Source organism: Rhinolophus sinicus, linkage group LG11, assembly GCF_036562045.2.
Source record: "Rhinolophus sinicus isolate RSC01 linkage group LG11, ASM3656204v1, whole genome shotgun sequence".
Lineage (NCBI taxonomy): Eukaryota > Metazoa > Chordata > Mammalia > Chiroptera > Rhinolophidae > Rhinolophus > Rhinolophus sinicus.
In genome coordinates, this window is record NC_133760.1 from 64,894,005 (window position 1) to 64,911,247 (window position 17,243).

Here is a 17,243-nt window from a genome sequence, read left to right on the forward strand (position 1 = left end):
AGGAGATGGTTGCGGTGCGCTCAGCCCACCGCGTGGGGGCGTCCCTGGCCCGGCGGCCTCACCCTCACGGGTGGCAGGCAGAAACCCCACCGCCGGCTCTCCTCCGCAGGTCCCGGGCTACCGGCAGGAGCGCGTGGAGAAAGGCCTCAAGCTCTTCGCCCAGCTCATCAACAACAAGGTGTTCCTGCTGTCCTTCATCCGCACGCTTGAGTCCCAGCGCAGCTTCTCCATGCGTGACCGCGGCAACGTGGCCTCGCTCATCATGACGGTGCTGCAGAGCAAGCTGGAGTACGCCACCGACGTGCTGAAGCAGCTGCTGGCCGACCTCATCGACAAGAACCTGGAGAGCAAAAACCACCCCAAGCTGCTGCTCAGGAGGTGAGAGGCAGGCAGAGGGGTGGGGGTGGGGGGCGGGGAGGCGCAGGTCAGAGAGCCCTACCTTGCTCCTGCCTCCCCGGGAGACAGCCCGAGCTCCCAGAAAGAGCAGCCAGGTTCCCCAAGGTTAGGCACCCGGGTGCTTCCCACGCCTCCTTAGAAGAACCTATCACGTTGGTGCCTGTGAATTGGCCATGGGCCATCTGCGGACTCTGTGGTTTTCCTTCTGCCTCTATATCTGTTCTGCATTCCTCTCTCTCTCTGTCCTTATATTCCCCCGATGTTCACCCTTTTTTACTGGAATTCTTCTCTTGTGGCATCTTCAGAGGTCCTCTTTCCATCCCCTGGCTTTATCCAACTCAGAACGTGAATTAGGAGAGATGCCCCAGGGCATCTCGGAAGCTTTAGCTTCTTGCTCCTCTCACTGCAGTTGGGGGACCAGCAAGTGCAAGCATCACCTGGGAGCTTGTTGGAAATGCAGCACCTCAGGTCCTCTCCCACACCCCTGGGTCAGAAGCTACACTTTAACGAGAAGTGTAGGTGATCTGAATGTGTACGAAAGTCTGAGAAGCACTGGCCCAGCCTATGTTTAATGAAGCTCTTTAGCTGCAACTTGCCCGAAGCACCACAGCAAGAACTTCCGGCACCAGCTCTAGGCTCCACACGGTTGGATGTCTCATCCTGGACGCTGCTGAAACCGGAGTGGTCCCGTGTGAAGACAGAACCAGATCCCATGGCTTTGGCCTGATAGGAAACAGAGACTCTTCAACTATCCATGCTGCCACTAGCACTTCCCATGTACTTGAGGGCCATTTCTCCTCTAAGCTGTTATTCCAATGCCTTTCGCCTTCCCGTAGATAAACATGGAAAACTCCCAGGTCAGGCCCTCTGCCTGGGTCACCATTTACTGTCTGCCTCCTGTCCTTGGTCTCTGGGTCTGAGGGAGGACCTCCCGCTTGGTCCAGTGCATAGATTTGACGTTCTGAGAGTTGATTCCAGTCTTTCTCCTGGTGCAGTGGGCATTTGCCTGCACAGCTGCAAAAGGTTGCTCCATGCGGGAGCAATCACACAGGCTTGGAAGCAGCAAGACAGAGCATTTTGATTTTTGTTTTACTTCCACCACGCAGCCACCCACCGGCATAATTCTAAGGTTGCCGCCTCCGTGTCAAGAGTTCCCACCGACAATTTCCCGGCATGGTCCTGCTCTGTATCTGTATGTCTCCTCTTCTTGTTTTCTATTCACTCTCTCCCAGGTGCCCTCCCTTCTGCCCTCCCCCCCTCTCCTTTTCTTTTTGCCCTTGGCTGCCCCGCTCCTATCAATAGTCTTCCTTCTTTTCTCCTCTCAGCTTCATTTTGTGCTGGCAGCTGCTCAGCTGCCTTGGGATTTTAGTATCTTCGGGCAACCACAACTTTTAACTCTATCTAAACATGCCTAGATGGGCTGGTTTTTCTCCGGAGCTGGCTACACACTGAGTGCAAGTTTGAATATAGTTTGTTTTCTCTACATGTATGCAAGCAAAGTGGTCTCGGGCCAGGAACACTGCTGCAGTGTCTTCATTTCCAGAGTAAAAGAATAAATGGACTGTGGTAGCAGCATGAAAGATGCAAGTTAGGCTCAAGAAGGAACTTCCTGTCATTTGAAACACTAAAATGGTTCACAGGGGAAGTTCCAAAGTATGTGGAAGCCTTTAAAATAGGGCAATTTTGGCATCTCTCAGGATGAGCTCGGAATAAAGCTCCATATTGCTGACAGCCATGAGAGTCTTCAGCTTAGGTGATGGGGTCAGTCTAATGTATCTGGCCTTTGTACCGTGGTCCACTTCTCCTGCCACCTTCCTTTCTTTCCCTTGCCAAAATAGCATCTCCCCAGGTTTTGTGTTTTTCTTTGCTCACACAAAGGAACCATAAAGGTCTCTGAGGTTGTGCTACCCAATGTGATAGCTACGAGCCACATGTGACTTTTTAAATCTAAATTATTTAAAGGTAAAACAAATGAAAAATTCAGCTCCTCAGATACACTAGCCGCATTTCAAGTGCTCAGTAGGCATATGTGGCTGGTGGCTACCACCCTGGACAGCACCGAACGGAAGCATTTTATCATCCCAGAAAGTGCTATTGGACAGAGCTGCTGTAACCCATTCCCACCAGAACCCAGCCAGGATCCAGACGCCCAGAATGTCATCTCCCAGCTTTGTAGGCAAAGCTTGTCTTATCACTACGAAGTGTCTAGGAGTCCGTGGACTCAGGTATTTTTTAGGATCTCTAGATTTGGCCTGAAAGACTTAAGCAGCGAGACCCGTGCAGACTGCTTCCCCTGCCTTCCCAGCCCTTGGGGTCTGACCAGCTGTTTCTGTCTTTCTCTTGCTCTGCCGGTTCCCTGGGTGACGGGTGACAGGACTGAGTCAGTGGCCGAGAAGATGTTGACCAATTGGTTCACCTTCCTGCTCTACAAGTTCCTCAAGGTAAGATGGCTGTGGGGTTATTGCTGACCTTGCCTCAGTTTCCCCACCAGCCCGCATCCTCCCCAGCCTGCCCCATTTCCCTCCATGGCCCCCAACTCCACATTCCCCAGGGCCAGGCTCTTAGAACCCCACCGAGAAATGCATTAAGGGAACAGGCTCCTGCCCATCTTGGAAGACAGAGCCTCACACTCAGTCCTAACTTGAGACATATATGCCCGCGGGCTACTTTCTCCCTGGCGAAGGGAGATACGCCTCCAAGAGGACCCTGCGTGAGCTTACGCTAAAAGCAGTCCTTCCCTTATTTCCCTGCTTTCCTTGTTCCTCTCCCTCCTGCCTCTCCCAGCCCCAGACTTACTGAGGCCAACAAGAATCCCAGGTACAGAAGCTACCTGTGTTGGCAGATAAACCGACCATGTACCTGGGAGATGGAAGAGCCGCCGATGTCCCGTTATTAACTTGTTTGCTAAGGAGTTCACACCACCAAGGACTGACCTCAGAGAAATGGGGCTGCAGAGGAAGCGGGATGGGGTGAGGTGGGGAGAAGGAACAGAACAGGGGGTAAGAGGCAGGGAGGAGAAGAGAGAATGGTAGGACAACGGGGGACAGGTCAGAGTGGGAGAGGACGCTAGGGTCCAATGGGCCAGGAGAGGCACATCTCTGAAGGAGGGAGCTGAAAACCCAATAGTACAGCAGGTGGGGACAGGAGGAGGGAACCGAAACGGGAGCAGACTAGCCCTTTGGAGAAGAAGCAGGGCCTCTGGGAGGCTGGACTCTGCTCACCGGTGGGCCAGCGTCTGCCCAGCATGTTCTTCCATACCCAGGAGTGCGCCGGGGAGCCCCTCTTCTCCCTGTTCTGCGCCATCAAGCAGCAGATGGAGAAGGGGCCCATTGATGCCATCACGGGCGAGGCCCGCTACTCCCTGAGCGAGGACAAGCTCATCCGCCAGCAGATTGACTACAAAACCCTGGTAAGCCAGCCTCCCAGCTTTTCCCCTGGCTCTGGTCAGCGGGCTTTGGTCCTGCACAGCCGCGCACCTGCAGAGGGGACGGTGGAAATGCTGGAAACACCACCTGTCCAGGTGTGGCCTCTGCGAGGTCTTCCACCTGTGCCTGTCATCCCAGGCTGCCTCTCTCGCACCACACCAGGGCATCTGGATTTGGAGACCAGTATTGCTCACACACATCTGAGCAATACTTCAGCAAAACTGAACTGTGGGGTCCTGAGACCCTGGCGGCAGCTGAGTGGATCCCTTCCCATCAGCTCGCCCAGTGTTGAGAGTGAGCAGTTCCGTGCAGATAGTGAGTGGGGGCACCAAGGTGAGGAAGCCAGAAAGCGTTCCTCATGACTCTGAAGCCCACCTCCGCCCACGGCTCTAAATTCCAAGATGCCCATGACCCAGGCTGTTGACATGAGGCCAGGATGGCCTAGTGGTGAAGGTGTTTGTCCAGGGAATGTGGGGATTCTCTCGGTCAAGGTTAGACCCCCCCTCTCCTGATAGAAACTGTCGCCCCAGGAGGCAGCAACGCTCAGCATATAGGAACAGGGGGGCTTGGAAACAGGCAGGTGGATTGGAGCCCTGACGCTGCTTCTGACCAGCTGGGTGGCTTGGGTGAATCTTAACCTCTCTGAGTTTCGGTTTCTTTTTCTGAAAATGTAGGGAGCATATAACCTACTAAAACAGGAACGACAGTAGGGCGTTGCTCCCGGAGTTGTGCAGGCGATGGGCTGAGTCCAGTGTAAGCACTCACTGCTGCTGGCTCCCAGGGGCCCTGCCACCTTGTTCCTGCCATGCTGTTCCGTGGCTGCCCCATCTCTCCAGGCCAGGGAGCTCACTCTTGGATGTTTTTAGAGAGAGTTGTGATCCCCCACTAGGCCTTCGCTAAGAAAGGGGAGAGAAAGGGGAAGGAAAAGTGGGAAAACAAGGTAAAAGATGAGCCCTGGGAGTGATGCTTGAGTGGCACCCAAGAAGGGAGGACAGAGAACAGATGGGATTTTAAATGCACGCAGAGCAGATGAGGCCCACGGCAGGCCAGGCTGGGCATGGCAGAGCCGGGCAGGGGCAGAGAACCAGGGTGAATCCCAGACCCCGAGGCCAGTCCCTGCCGCTCTGAACAAACTTGTCCTTGCAGTCTGGTAATGAGGTGACCGTGACGCACCTATGTCACTCCATCTTCAGGGACCCCACCAATCATCTTAACAGAGTTGCCAGGATTGTCTCAGTGGATGAGGCTTCAAAGCACCAGCATGGGACCGGAGCCCCTGCTTCCTTGCAGGCATGCGCTGCTCCTGAGAAGAGAGGTAGAGGCTCTGATTAAAATGCAAAAGGGGAAAGAAATCCTTCCAAAAATAGAGACCCGAACAGACTTCTTAATGAGCTAGACCTACTGTTGAAATGTCTCCTGCCTGAGCTCTCCCCCCTTCACTGCCTTTCTTTCCCATCTCATCCGTGGCTCCCCAATAGCGAATCCAACACAGTGAGTTTCAATAAGGCTCTGTCCCCAAATTGCAGCATCCTTTATTCCGGAGGCCAACCTATTGTTAGCACAGTAAGCTCAACTTAAAGTGAACGGGAGGAGACTGGAGTGCGTCTGGGAAGCTTATCCATTAAGGTGGAAATACTTGGGAAAGAGGCACCATGAGGAAAGGGGAAAGAAACGGCAATTGTTTTGCCCAGAGAAGAAATGGCTGCCGGGAGATAGAACAGCCACCTTTTAGCCGTGAAAGGAAACTCCCACATGCAGCAGGGGCGTGGCCCTAAGGCTGGTGAGGAAGGGGAGGGAGAACGTGTGTTAGCCAGCAGCGGGCAGGACTGACCAGAGACTCCGAGAGGAAGGGATCACATATAAAGACACTGTGCTGGAATTCTGCAGTGACTGGAGGGGCCCAGGGCACCTAAGGTTGACTGATGGTGACCTTATCCTGCTCAGGAGGGAAAGCCACAAAGACTGAGACAGGCGCTGAGAGGCCCCAGGACACATGGCTTCATAGCTGGCGCCCCTCCTCAATGTTGAGCGGTTAACTGGATTGATAGTAGAACTCGGACCAGGGCATCACCTGGGAGACTGCTAGAATGTCACATGCTCACCTGGGAGCCTTCCGCAGTGCAGAATGTCAAGCCCCATCTTCGACCTCCTGAGTCTAAATCTGCATTTTAATGAAACCTCTCATCATTCTGCTCACATTAAAGTTTGAGAAACACTGACCTAGCAGGAAAACACACCAGGAAGTTTGCTCAGAAACCAGCCAAGGGCCCTGGGGGTGGGGGTGGGATGGGAACTTCTGGCTGGACCTATGGCTTGGCCAGTGGCAAGGGAACCCTGTCCCTCAGTGGGGCTGCTGCTGCTTCTTTGGGACGCCCTGAGCAGCGCATGGAATTCTCACAGGGCCACCAGGAACCCCTGGGACACGTAGAAGTGTCAGGAGAGCATGCTTAGGCGACAGCCTCTGCTGTGTGGTCTCTCGTGGTCTCTCAGGGGAGGAAGCCCAAACCGAGCTGTGCTGCTCCCTGGGGGAGGCTGACCCCCCGCCCCACCGCTGGCCCAGAGCACAGGGCATCATCGGGTGCCAGGGCAGCACAAACCTTGGCCACTAGGGGGGATGGGAGGGGGGCAAGACTTTTAAAGGAAGGAGTGGCCGAGAGAGGGCACCCAGAGGGGACATATGCTTCAGAGAGTTCCTTCCACCATTGTGGGCAGATTAGGACATTTTGAAAATGAGAGTTTGGTTTTATAGATTTAGGAGATTTTTTTTCCTTCTTCTCCTTAATGGAATACGCATGTCCCCATTTGAGCCTGTAGCAGTCTGGCTGCTAATGAAAGGCAGCTGTCCAGGGGCCATGGTTCTGATTGCCACCACATGGAGCAGGAGGGGGTGGCGGTGGAGGAAGGCTGTTGTCTGAGTCTGCAAACCAGACATGCAGTTGGGAAATGGTCGGGGGTCGGGGGTTGCAGCAAGACTTTAGAGGAGAGGCACAGAGGGCTCCGGCAACAGCATCAGGGAGTGGGTGCCGGAGCCCAGCATGGCGTGGCTGCCTGGCAGCACCCAGCACCCACCCCCTTCCACCGTGGCTCACCCAGCATCCCACACAGTCTCGTCCATGTACACAGAGCCCACTCTGAGAACAGCAAGAGAAGAAAAGCCTTTGGAAACAGCCCAGCACTTTTTAAAGGTGCCGAAAGCCGAGTCGTAACTTTTCTGACTCGTTCCAAAAAGAGACATTGAGGCCCTGAGCCCGGGTGTCCGCTTCCCCCAACACACAGTTTCAGGTTCAGAGCCAGGAAGGGATCTCAGGTGGCCTGAACCGGCAATTTTGAAATAGCATCCTTTTAGTTTTAGAGAGCACATTATGCTTCTTACAGCCTCTGCAACCTCTGAGCAGCCCGAAACCTCAATCTTTTGAGAAAGAAGCCAGATTTCCATGGGTGCGAGTGTGTGTGGGAGAGAGTGACAAGAAAGAGGGCTGATGCACACGGAGGGAGGCAGGGGGTCTCCGAGGTGGGCAGGGCCTGGATGTGCCCCTGACAAGGTGCCTTGTGCGTGCGTGGGCGTGGACGTGTGCATGCATTAGTGCCCATCGCCATGCAGACTTCCCCTCACTGCCTCCTCGTATTTTGTTCTCTTTGGAAAAAATCAGGATTTTAATGACGTTTGTTCCGTATGCAGCTCCTACACCGGCAATGACTCGGAAGCCGCGGCACCTGCCCGCGGCTTGGAGGACGGGAAGGGCAGGAGGGCTTGGTGGGAACACAGCTGGGCTGGGCTGCCCCCACCCCTCTGCTGTCCCACCTGCAGAGGCGGATCTGGCCAGGACAGGGGCCCCGAGTGTGGCTGGGAATCTCGGGGCTCTTCCCCGGCCCCCACCCACGCGCCTCCTCTACCCCCGCCCCCAGGTCCTGAGCTGTGTCAACCCTGACAATGTCAACAACCCCGAGGTCCCAGTGAAGCTCCTCAACTGTGACACCATCACTCAGGTCAAGGAGAAGATTCTGGACGCCATCTTCAAGAATGTGCCCTGCTCTCACCGGCCCAAGGCTGCAGATATGGACCTGGGTGAGTAGGCTGCCCACCCAGGGGCTGTCCTGGGAGTGGTCGGAAGCTGCTTTTACCAACCAGTGCAGCTGCGGTGCAGGTAGCAGGTATGCACAGCCCCCAGGAGCCCAGAGGCTGTGCTCTCATGGCCACTGAGGGAGCAAAAAGCAGCAGAGAGGGGGCCGCAGTCTGCTGGCCGCCTGATGGCCGCTGGGGTCTTTTAAGCAGCCGAGGGGTGGTCGTGGCAGTGTCATATCTGCTGTGAGGGGGATTTAATCTGATCTGTGTGGTCTGAGGTCTTGCCACTGCCTTCGCTGTGCCCCAGGCTCTGCCTTTTTTTCCCCTCTGTTCTGTCCTGTAATTTTTGCTGACTACCTCAGGCATGAGGGATCTGGGTCAGTGATGGAGGATGAAGGAAAGAATAGAGAAAAATGAGCTCTGACAGCCTACTAGGGAGTAGGATGACATTTTATTTGAATGTTCCATGAATAGATCGCATAGCCTATCTAAACAAGGGCGCGCCGCTTAGGGCCAGCTGTACTTAGACCCAGTTACGGTTTGCTGAGTGTTTAATCAGATATCTGCCTGGGGAAATCCTAGCAGGGAGTCCCAGGGCTGCAGAGAGGCAGTTTGGCATCATGGGATGGTGTCAAACACACCTGCATGTGAGTCCTGGAGCTGCCAAGCCTTAGCTGTGTGACCTTGGTCAAGTTACTTAACCTTTCTGTGCCTTAGTTTTCTTGCTTATGAAATGGAGATAATAGTGTGTGCCTTGTTGTAAGAATGAAATGAGGTGATGCATGTAAAACCTCTAAATGTCTGGCCCATAGTACATACTTCATAAGTGTGGGCTGCTGCTGTTACTGGTTATGAGGATAGTACTGGTAAGTAAATGGTATGCGTCTGTGTGTTGATCCTGGGCATGGAGAGAAGAGCGTTTATTGTGTTTCCCCGAAAATAAGATCTAGCCGGACAATCAGCTCTAATGCGTCTTTTGGAGCAACAATTAATATAAGACCCGGTCTTAGTTTACTGTAATGTAAGACCCGGCCTTATATAATGTAAGACCGGGTCTTATATTAATTGTTGCTCCAAAAGACGCATTAGAACTCACGGTCTGGCTAGGTCTTATTTTCGGGGAAACACAGCATGTGTGTATGTACTTACGTCGGAGGATTTGTGGCAACATAGGGCTAGGAGGACTTCCAGAGGCCCCGAATCCATCCATCTGGCTTCTAAGCCGGCTTCGGGTAAGCCGTCTAAGACGGATGGGCACCTGTGCTATTTTCTATAATCCACAGCACATTTTCATCCCCTCCCACTGCACTCCACCCAAGTTCTGATGCCCAAAGATGCAGGACCGGAAGTTCTGCTAAGTCACCTCAGTCCTTGCTGCTTCCCTTGCCCCCCTCTCCTCCTGCTAGATTCTTGGTGGGTGTGTCTGTTTGGCCCTGTGCCCAGAGCTCCGATGCTCGGGGAGAGAGATTGGGCGAGCACCTTCACTTTGGAGGTGTCTGTGTAGGTTGTTTCTGGAAGGAAGGAAGGAAGGAAGGAAGGAAGGAAGGAAGGAAGGAAGGAAGGAAGGAAGGAAGGAAAAGATGGAGGGAAGGAGGGAGGGAGAGAATATGAGTGGGTGGGTGTGTCCACATGTGTGTCCAGGGACATTGGTCCTGAGAGTCGGAGAGGACATTTGTGTCTGCGTGTGGGTGACTCTGTGAGGCTCCCACAGACAGATGCCATGAAAGGGCTTGTTACAAACCAGTGGAAGAGAAGTCACTGGGGAGGGAGACCCTGCATTCCCCACCCCCAGACCATTAATTGGGCTGCTCCACCAGGGGTTTCCCTGGGAGGGTTGCGTTTACTCAGGTAGCCAGGGAGCACCCACCATTCCTTTTGCTTTTCTGGGAGCCATGGCCTTGGCCACCCTTGGCTTCTCAGTGTCCTTCTCTGCAAACTGAGCGGGAGAATGACCCTGATCGGGTGGGGCCAAGGGCAGGACCTGTTCTAAGAACCTCCACGCCCGAAGGCGAGTTGGGAAAGGCGGCGCCAGCACGCAGAGGGAGCTCCTGTGTGCGGGTACACGTAGAATCCTGTGCTTCTGGTACTGGGGAATGCGGCGACTTCCCGCGATGGGCTGGCAGGTGGCTCCATCAGCCTCCAGCTGAAGCTTCGAGACTCCATGCGTGCCCTGGAATGCCCACTTTTCCTTCCCAGAAAAGGGCGGATGGGTGGTGAAAAGCGCATCCATCCTGTGGTGGCTTAAACACTTGATGGCTCTCAGGAAGGGCAGGAGCCAGCACTGGTCAACATCATCGTCCCCTCCGGCTAAGGGAGCTCCATCTGCAAGCAGGTTCAGGGGCCACGCCTTCTGCGCCTGCTGGGTTTCCTGAAGCGAGACCACGTCATGGCTGGTAGATGCCTCTCAGGACCAGGCCTCCCCAGCTGGAATCTGCACACCCTGAGCTTAGGATGGGGAGGGGCTGCTTATTAGAAGACTGCCCCCTTAGAAGGCCTGGGGGCGCAAGCCCGGTGAAGCACAGCAGTCCTGGGATGGTGACGAGCCTCCCACAGCCACCGCGGCACGCCATCGGGAGTGGACGCTGCGGGACCCAGAACAGCCCAGCCGGTTCCTGCTGTCCACCCTGAGAGAAGGCAGCCAGTAGCACCTGCCCGGGGCGGGGGCGGGGGGGGGCACTGTCTCAAGTGCAGAGCTGCTCAGGCCAGGGACAGGCCGCCGACTTCCTCAGAGGGGCTGGGTCTCCTGTGACAACATGCTCTGGACACGGGGGCCACCTCTCCTGTCACAGGTGCAGCTCGGGAGCACCGAGGGGCCACCCTGAGGGGACAGGGCATCCCCAGCAGGAGAAGGTGAAGGGGGAGAAGCCAAAGAAGGGGTGCTGGGCAGTTTGAGCCTCAGGGCTCATCCCCCCAGGGAAGGGGCATCATGTAAAACGCCTCACAAAGCCCTCCCATGATGGGCGCTTTTCTGAGGAATATCCTTTTTGTTTTTTCGATTAAATCTTGGGTTTGGAGCTGCCCCCAATGCTCCGGCCTTCTTTCTGCCAAAGCCAGATTGCATAACAAGGAAAGGGGGGCCTCCTCAGAAACCCACATGCTTCTTCCACACAATTAGACTCAGCATCTAGATCCCCCCAAGTGGAGAGGGAGGCAAGGCGAGTTTTTCCCATCATCTAGGTGAAAGTGCTTTGAAAGCCTAAAAGCAATTTACAAATGTAAGGTGTGATTGTGATCAAAAATTAATCTACGCTGAAGGGACAGCACGTACATGCAGGGAGAGGACTCACTCAGCCGCATGCATTGGGCAGAAGCCAGGGCAACACTGTCAGGCCTCCCCCATCTTCATTCCCCCCCCCCCATGACTCCTCTTCCCATGGTGGAGGGTGTTGGGCAAAGACTGCCCACCCCTCGGATGTCGGCCTCCTGGCAAGGCAAGGACGCCTGTCAGCTCACAAGGAAGCAAAGATATTGTCCCAAGTAATTGTCCCCAGTAAATGCAGCCGCACCCCCTCCCCCTGCCTTCGTCATCACCGAGGCCCCTGGCTTGGCCCCTTATTCTAGACACATTGGTTCTTAGACTGAAGCTCTCCCACCCCTCCCCCTCCACCCCTCCCCCAGACTTTTCTAGGCGTTAAGGAACTAAGGTGGAGAACTGTATGAGTCAGGGGTCCCCCGAGAGACAGATCGGATGTGTAGATGTGTAGATGTGTAGGTATAGATAAATAGAGAGATAAAGTAGTGAGTACTGAGAGAGGGGAGAGAGAGAGAGAGAGATTTATTTGAAGGAATTGGTTCACGTGACGATGGAGTTTTAGTCCGTTTGGGCTGTTCTAACGCATTACAGACTAAGTGGCTTGCAAAGAGCAGCTGGCAGATTTGGTGTCTGGTGAGGAGCTTCCTAGCTGGCGCCTTCTCACTGTGTCCTCATGTGGTGGAAGGGGCAAGGGGTCCTCGGGGGGGCCCCCTTTTTAAGGGCTCTAAACACTCATGAGGATTCTGCCCTCGTGACCCGATCGCCTCCTAAAGACCCCACCTCCAAATACCATCACATTGGGGGTTAGGGTTTCAATACGAATTGTGGTGGGACGCCAGTAGCATGGAGGCAGGCAAGTCCCCAGCTCTGCAAGGTAGACCAGCAGGCTGGAAACGCAAGGAGGAGCCAGTTGCCATTCAAGTGGAAAGGCTGTCTGCTGGCAGGATTCCCTCTTGCTCAGAGAGGTCAATCTTTGGTCCTCTTCAGGCCTTCACCTCATTGGATGAGGTCCAACCCCATTCTGGAGGGCAACTCACTTCACTCAGAGTCCCCCAGTGTAAATGTTTATCTCATCCCAAAACACCCTCACAGAGACATTCAGAGTCACGTCTGACCACATATCTGGGTGCCTTGGCCCAGCCAAGTTGACACGTAAAATTAACCATCACGGGAGCCAAAGTGAAGGGCACAGGGGTGACCAACCTGCGTTTCGGTCTGTTGGATTCTAGGGAAGGAAAGATATCACAGGGCAGGTGTGGAGGCTGTACTGGGGCAGGTGGTCCCTGGGAGCTCTCCCTGCTGAGGGCACCCCACTCTGCTACACATGAGGGTGTCCCCACCAGCTCTATGTCCTGTACCCCCTGGCATCACGTGATTCTGCATCAGGGGAGGCTACTTTGGGGCAAGCTCTGTGCCAGGCATGGGGGTGCCAATGTGCCTAGGAGGATTTCCTCACCTCCACTGAGTAGCGGAAGGCAGGACAGCCCTCTTTCTGAGCCATGGGAATCGTTTGGCTCCTCTCTGCTCTCCCAGAGGAAACACCGCACAGAAGAACCTGCAGCTCAGAGAGGCACAGTGCATGGGCCCCGGTCACACAGCAGGGAGCTGGCGAGAACACCCATTTCCTCCCTCCAGTCTCTTCAGCAGGTCTTGACCTCCAGAGATTCCTCTGGTTTAATGCAAATGCTCTATCAATAGCCACCTACCCCCAACTCCACCACCCCCTCTGTCTTGCCATTCAAGTCCTGCTGAAAGGATATATTTTTTCAAATAAGTAATTCCTGTATGCAATAAAAAGATACACTATCTTCTGAGTGAAATATAAAGAGTTCACAGCAGCCATCTCCCCAGTTTGCATTTTCTGCTGCACCTGATGGGAAGGACAGATAAAGATAATGGGATTTTTTTTTCTTTTTTTCTTTCACCTCCCTCTCTCCCTGGAAGGTGGAAGTGTAACAAATTGGATTGTGAGTGTGTCTGTCCTTTGTGCTTGGAGCCTGGCGCAGGGCACTGGGCTGCCGGGCAGGAGCTGCCAGAGAGGTCAGAGTTAGCAATTTTCTCTTGGTGCCTTGCGTCTGAATACCAGGGTCACCTTTTCTCCTCCCACCACCCCCCACCTGCCTTTTTAACTCTTCTTTGACCCAGCATGCTGCCTAAGTGACACTAGCGTCTCTGTGCTCCATATTCAAGATTATCCATGAAGCTCTCGCTCATCTCTCTTAAATCGAGTGGCAGAGCACGGCTTTCGTATACTTTTAGCTCCCAGACGTCCCTAAGTAACAACTAGCCAGTGCTGGGACCTTTACAGTTGGCGGCACAGTTCTCTGTAGGACTTTCTTCTTTGAAACACCACATTTCATAGTTCAGTTATTTTATGTTTTAGAACTTGCTCTCAATATTTTTTTTTTCACAAGACATATTTAGATGGTCCCCCCTCTCACTCCCAGGTCACTTTTCTGATATGGTTTGCAGTGACCCTGAGCCCCTCCCAGCTGTTCTGTGATGCTCCCCCCTTTTGGAGTGGCTGGGTGTGGAGGGTCTCAGGGCTCTGTGCCAGGTGTCTCCTGGGGCTCACCTGCTGACAGGTGTGCAGCCAACTCATGTCTCTTCCCCTAGCCTTACGCTCGGGACCCTGTGTTTGGAAGTAGAGTGGGTCGTATGCAGGTTGGGCGTGTGCTCCTGACGGGAACCTGTTGTCAGGTGCCGCCAAGGTGAGGAAAGGTGGCCTGGGGTGGCGGGCAGGCCTCTCGCTGTGGTGTCCCTCCCTCATGGACCATAAGGGTTGACCTGGCCAGCTCTACCCACCTGGAGGGCATCTGCTTCCCCCCTTGCCCTTTTCGGTCATCTGGCTCCTACTAAATTCCTGTGATGGGTCTGAGGAGAGACGGCGGCAGAAAGACTGGACTGGGGCTAGAGGGGGTGGTGTTATAAAGCCTTCAGGGTCCCCAGCCTGCGTAAAATATGGTGCATGGATGAGTGTGCATGAGCATGTGTGTGTCTGAGTGTGTGTGTGTGTGTGTGTGCCATGTTCCCACCTGCGCGCACAGACTGTGAGTCAGAGCTAATGAGGGGTTGTGCACCCCAGGGGAGGCTTTGCCTCTCAGGGGAGCAGCTGCTGGTGGTAGGGGACCCTCCAGGAGCCAGGCCAGTCATGTGCTTGGTGTCAGTGTCCCCTTCCAGGGTCGGCCTGCAGACGAACCCCCACTTTTTCCCCAGACACCTCACAACCTTGGGGACACCATGGCGTTCCCACCTTCTCGCCCCCATAGCATCTTGAGGCGCCCTGGCCTATCTCCTGGCCATGCCTTACACCTACATCCCCGCCCCCCCACCTTAGCCCACTCCCTTTGGTGGGGCTCCCCACCCCTTTTCATTCACCGCCACCCCCACCCCCATTTCTGTGGGCCTCAGCTCAACCCCAGATGCCGTGTGTGGCACGCCAGCTTGCTCCTGAGTCACCTTCCTGACTTGCGTGTGTGTGTCCAGCCTCTCTTTTCCACTGTGTCCCACAAGGGTGCAGACTCACGGGTCCCTAGATGTGTCACATAAATGGCACCTTTGGATCTGAGTGCCCATCCCCTGCCAGTGAGGCAAAGCCCTGTGCCTGTTCGCCCTTCCGCATTCAGCCCAGGCAGCCTCCCCCCACCCTAGGCCCGCAGACACCCCCCCCCCCAAAGCAGCTCACCTCCCTGCGGCTCCTGTCACCTGGCCCCAATTCTTTGTTCTCCTGCACAGCCCTACACAGGCAACCCTTCAAAGGCCAGGGCTTTCATTTTCTTAAGTTTCTTTATCTAACCCTGTAGAGGGTCCCGCTGGCACAGAGCCTGGCACACCATGGGCACTCAGGAAATGCTGGTGGAATGAGTGAGTAAGAATGCAGCTCCAAGGATTTCTGGATCCGACCATGAAACATGGCGGCTACAGGAGATGCCTCTCACCAGATGGGGCAGCAGACGTCCTGGTCCAGAGCAGGCGGTGGCGGGAGTCTGTGTGTCTCAGGATTCCTTGGGGCTGTCACATCATTTGGTGCCTTGAGGTATTGTCCAGTCCCTCACGGTGCCCAAGGCAGGAAGGGTGTCTGGGGGGCTGGGCATTCACCTGCAAGGCCGCTGGCCATTGGCCAAGCTGTCACATTTTCCCTGGGCTGTTCTAACAGGGTCACCTCGCGCATGGCAAGGTGTGGACACAATAGAAAGATATTTTTAGTGTTGTTTCTATAGATGAGTCTGAAGGAGTCTCTCGGGTAAAGAGCAGGCTTGGGAAGAGAATTGAGGATTAGGAGACCTGGGTTCTCCTGATTTTCGTTCCTGTTCTTAAAACTGAGCCTGTGTGAGTATGCAACAGTAAACAGAGCACAACATTAGATCTGCCCTTACTGGGGCCTCCTGAGGCTGACCTAGCCAGCCGCTCACTGCTGAGGGCTGCTGACCTTCACCTGAAGGCTCTTGGGGCCTTTCCGGCTGTGTAGGGGGCAGCACCCAGCCATGCCGCTGGGGGATGTCCTGCTCCCGGGGCAGGGAGAAGCCAGCTGCTTTGCCCTTTGCCCTTTGCTTTGGCTTTGCCTGGTTCCGACTTGACTGGTAGAGCTCCACAGACCTTCAGGACAAGGTCATGAAGCAGTGCAGGGCACTCCAGAAAGCCGAGGGCCACGACACCAGTTTGATTTTCCGGAGACATTCCATGATGCGTCTGGGGAAATAGTAGCCATGGCTGGCTGGGAAAGGCGGGGAAACATGGACATGAAGTGTGTTCCAGCCAGGCCAACAGGGAAAACTAAGGACCCCAGGCACAGAAGTATGCGTGTTAGGGACGAATTTCCACGTGAGTACACTGAAATTTTTCGGTGCCAGGGGATTGCCTGCCTTCCTATTATATCCACACTTGCGCCTCCGCCCCCCGGTCAGCTGGCTGGGCCGCCCATGGCCTTGCTTCTGTCCTGTAGGCCCCGGGGGTGGAGCTCCCATGCCTCTCTGCTCATCCGTCAGGACCAGTGTGGGGATGGGATAGAGAAGTGGACATTTTTACATTTCTGATGTGTCAGGAAAAAAAGCACCGAGCCATTTTTCTGTAGAAAGGGGAAAAAAATGCAGGCTTGAGAGAGCTAAAAGCAAAGCTACGTAGTCTCCTCCTTGATTTTGATCCCAGCTTACTGTCCCCATGTTGGTACTGAGGGGAACGTTCCTAACTTTGGCGGTAATTGCCCGAAAGACCACAATGGCTGCCTCCCTGCTGCCCACCCGTACGCCTCCGAGGCTGGCTGGGCTGGAAGGATGCTGGGAGCAGGATACCAGGCTGCCTCTGCTTGCTGTCCCGGAACCTGTGACCAGGCGTTGGCACCGTGGAGGACACACTTCCTGCCTGCACTTGACCCTCCTGCTGCCCATTGCATGTCATCACTGCCTGAAAACTGCAGCCCCTGGGGAACTCCCATGTCCACCCCATCAGCACAGCTTGCTTTTGTGGAAAGTGCTGTGGCCCAAGCGCAACTGGGCCACAAGTGACACACTGGGATTTCTAGAGCTCCAGGTATGGAGCTAAGTGGCGGCAACTACATGCCAGCCTCCCGGTGTAGCCGCAGCTCTGGGTTCCAGTCCAGCCATCACTCCGCTGACACCTGGTTGATCATAGATGTGGCGGGTACCATGCTGCAGTGCCCTGAGCTGTGTCCACACCTGCCTTCCTTGGCGAGAACTCCTGGGGCACGGTGGCTCCTGTTATCTATCTTTGTATCTGGATGACCTGGTCCCATGCCCCACCCAGAAGAGGAGCCCAGGTAGTGCCCGTGGAAGAGAATCCAAGTGGGTAGCAGACGGAGCCATGGCTGCAGATGATGACCTCTGTGTCTGTCTTCCCAAGCCATTTCTTTAATTTTTCTGGTTGTAAAATTAGAAGGAGTGACAATAATTTAAAAGAGCTTTCATCTCTGGCAATGGACGTACCTAGGTGTGTTTTTGATCACATCATCCTTTGTGCCCGGTTGCTAACAGAGTAGCCCACAGTTCACTTCTCACTGTAGTTCACTGCCTACTGTGGAACAGCGCCACACAGGTCAAATGTCCTCTTTTACTGCTTGGAAAATGGGCTGCGATCACACACCTGCTTACTC

The 17,243-nt window shown here is 54.8% G+C and overlaps 1 protein-coding gene across 1 annotated transcript in view; it reads left to right on the forward strand.

Annotated features, from left to right (window-relative positions):
• PLXNA4 (plexin A4) overlaps positions 1-17,243 on the forward strand; it is a 411,943-nt gene that overhangs the window by 369,922 nt on the left and 24,778 nt on the right. The window contains exons 22-25 of the mRNA XM_019751040.2: positions 110-378; positions 2,771-2,837; positions 3,659-3,805; positions 7,728-7,887. Coding sequence (XP_019606599.2) covers positions 110-378; positions 2,771-2,837; positions 3,659-3,805; positions 7,728-7,887 — 643 coding nt within the window. The remainder of the gene's footprint in view (positions 1-109; positions 379-2,770; positions 2,838-3,658; positions 3,806-7,727; positions 7,888-17,243) is intronic.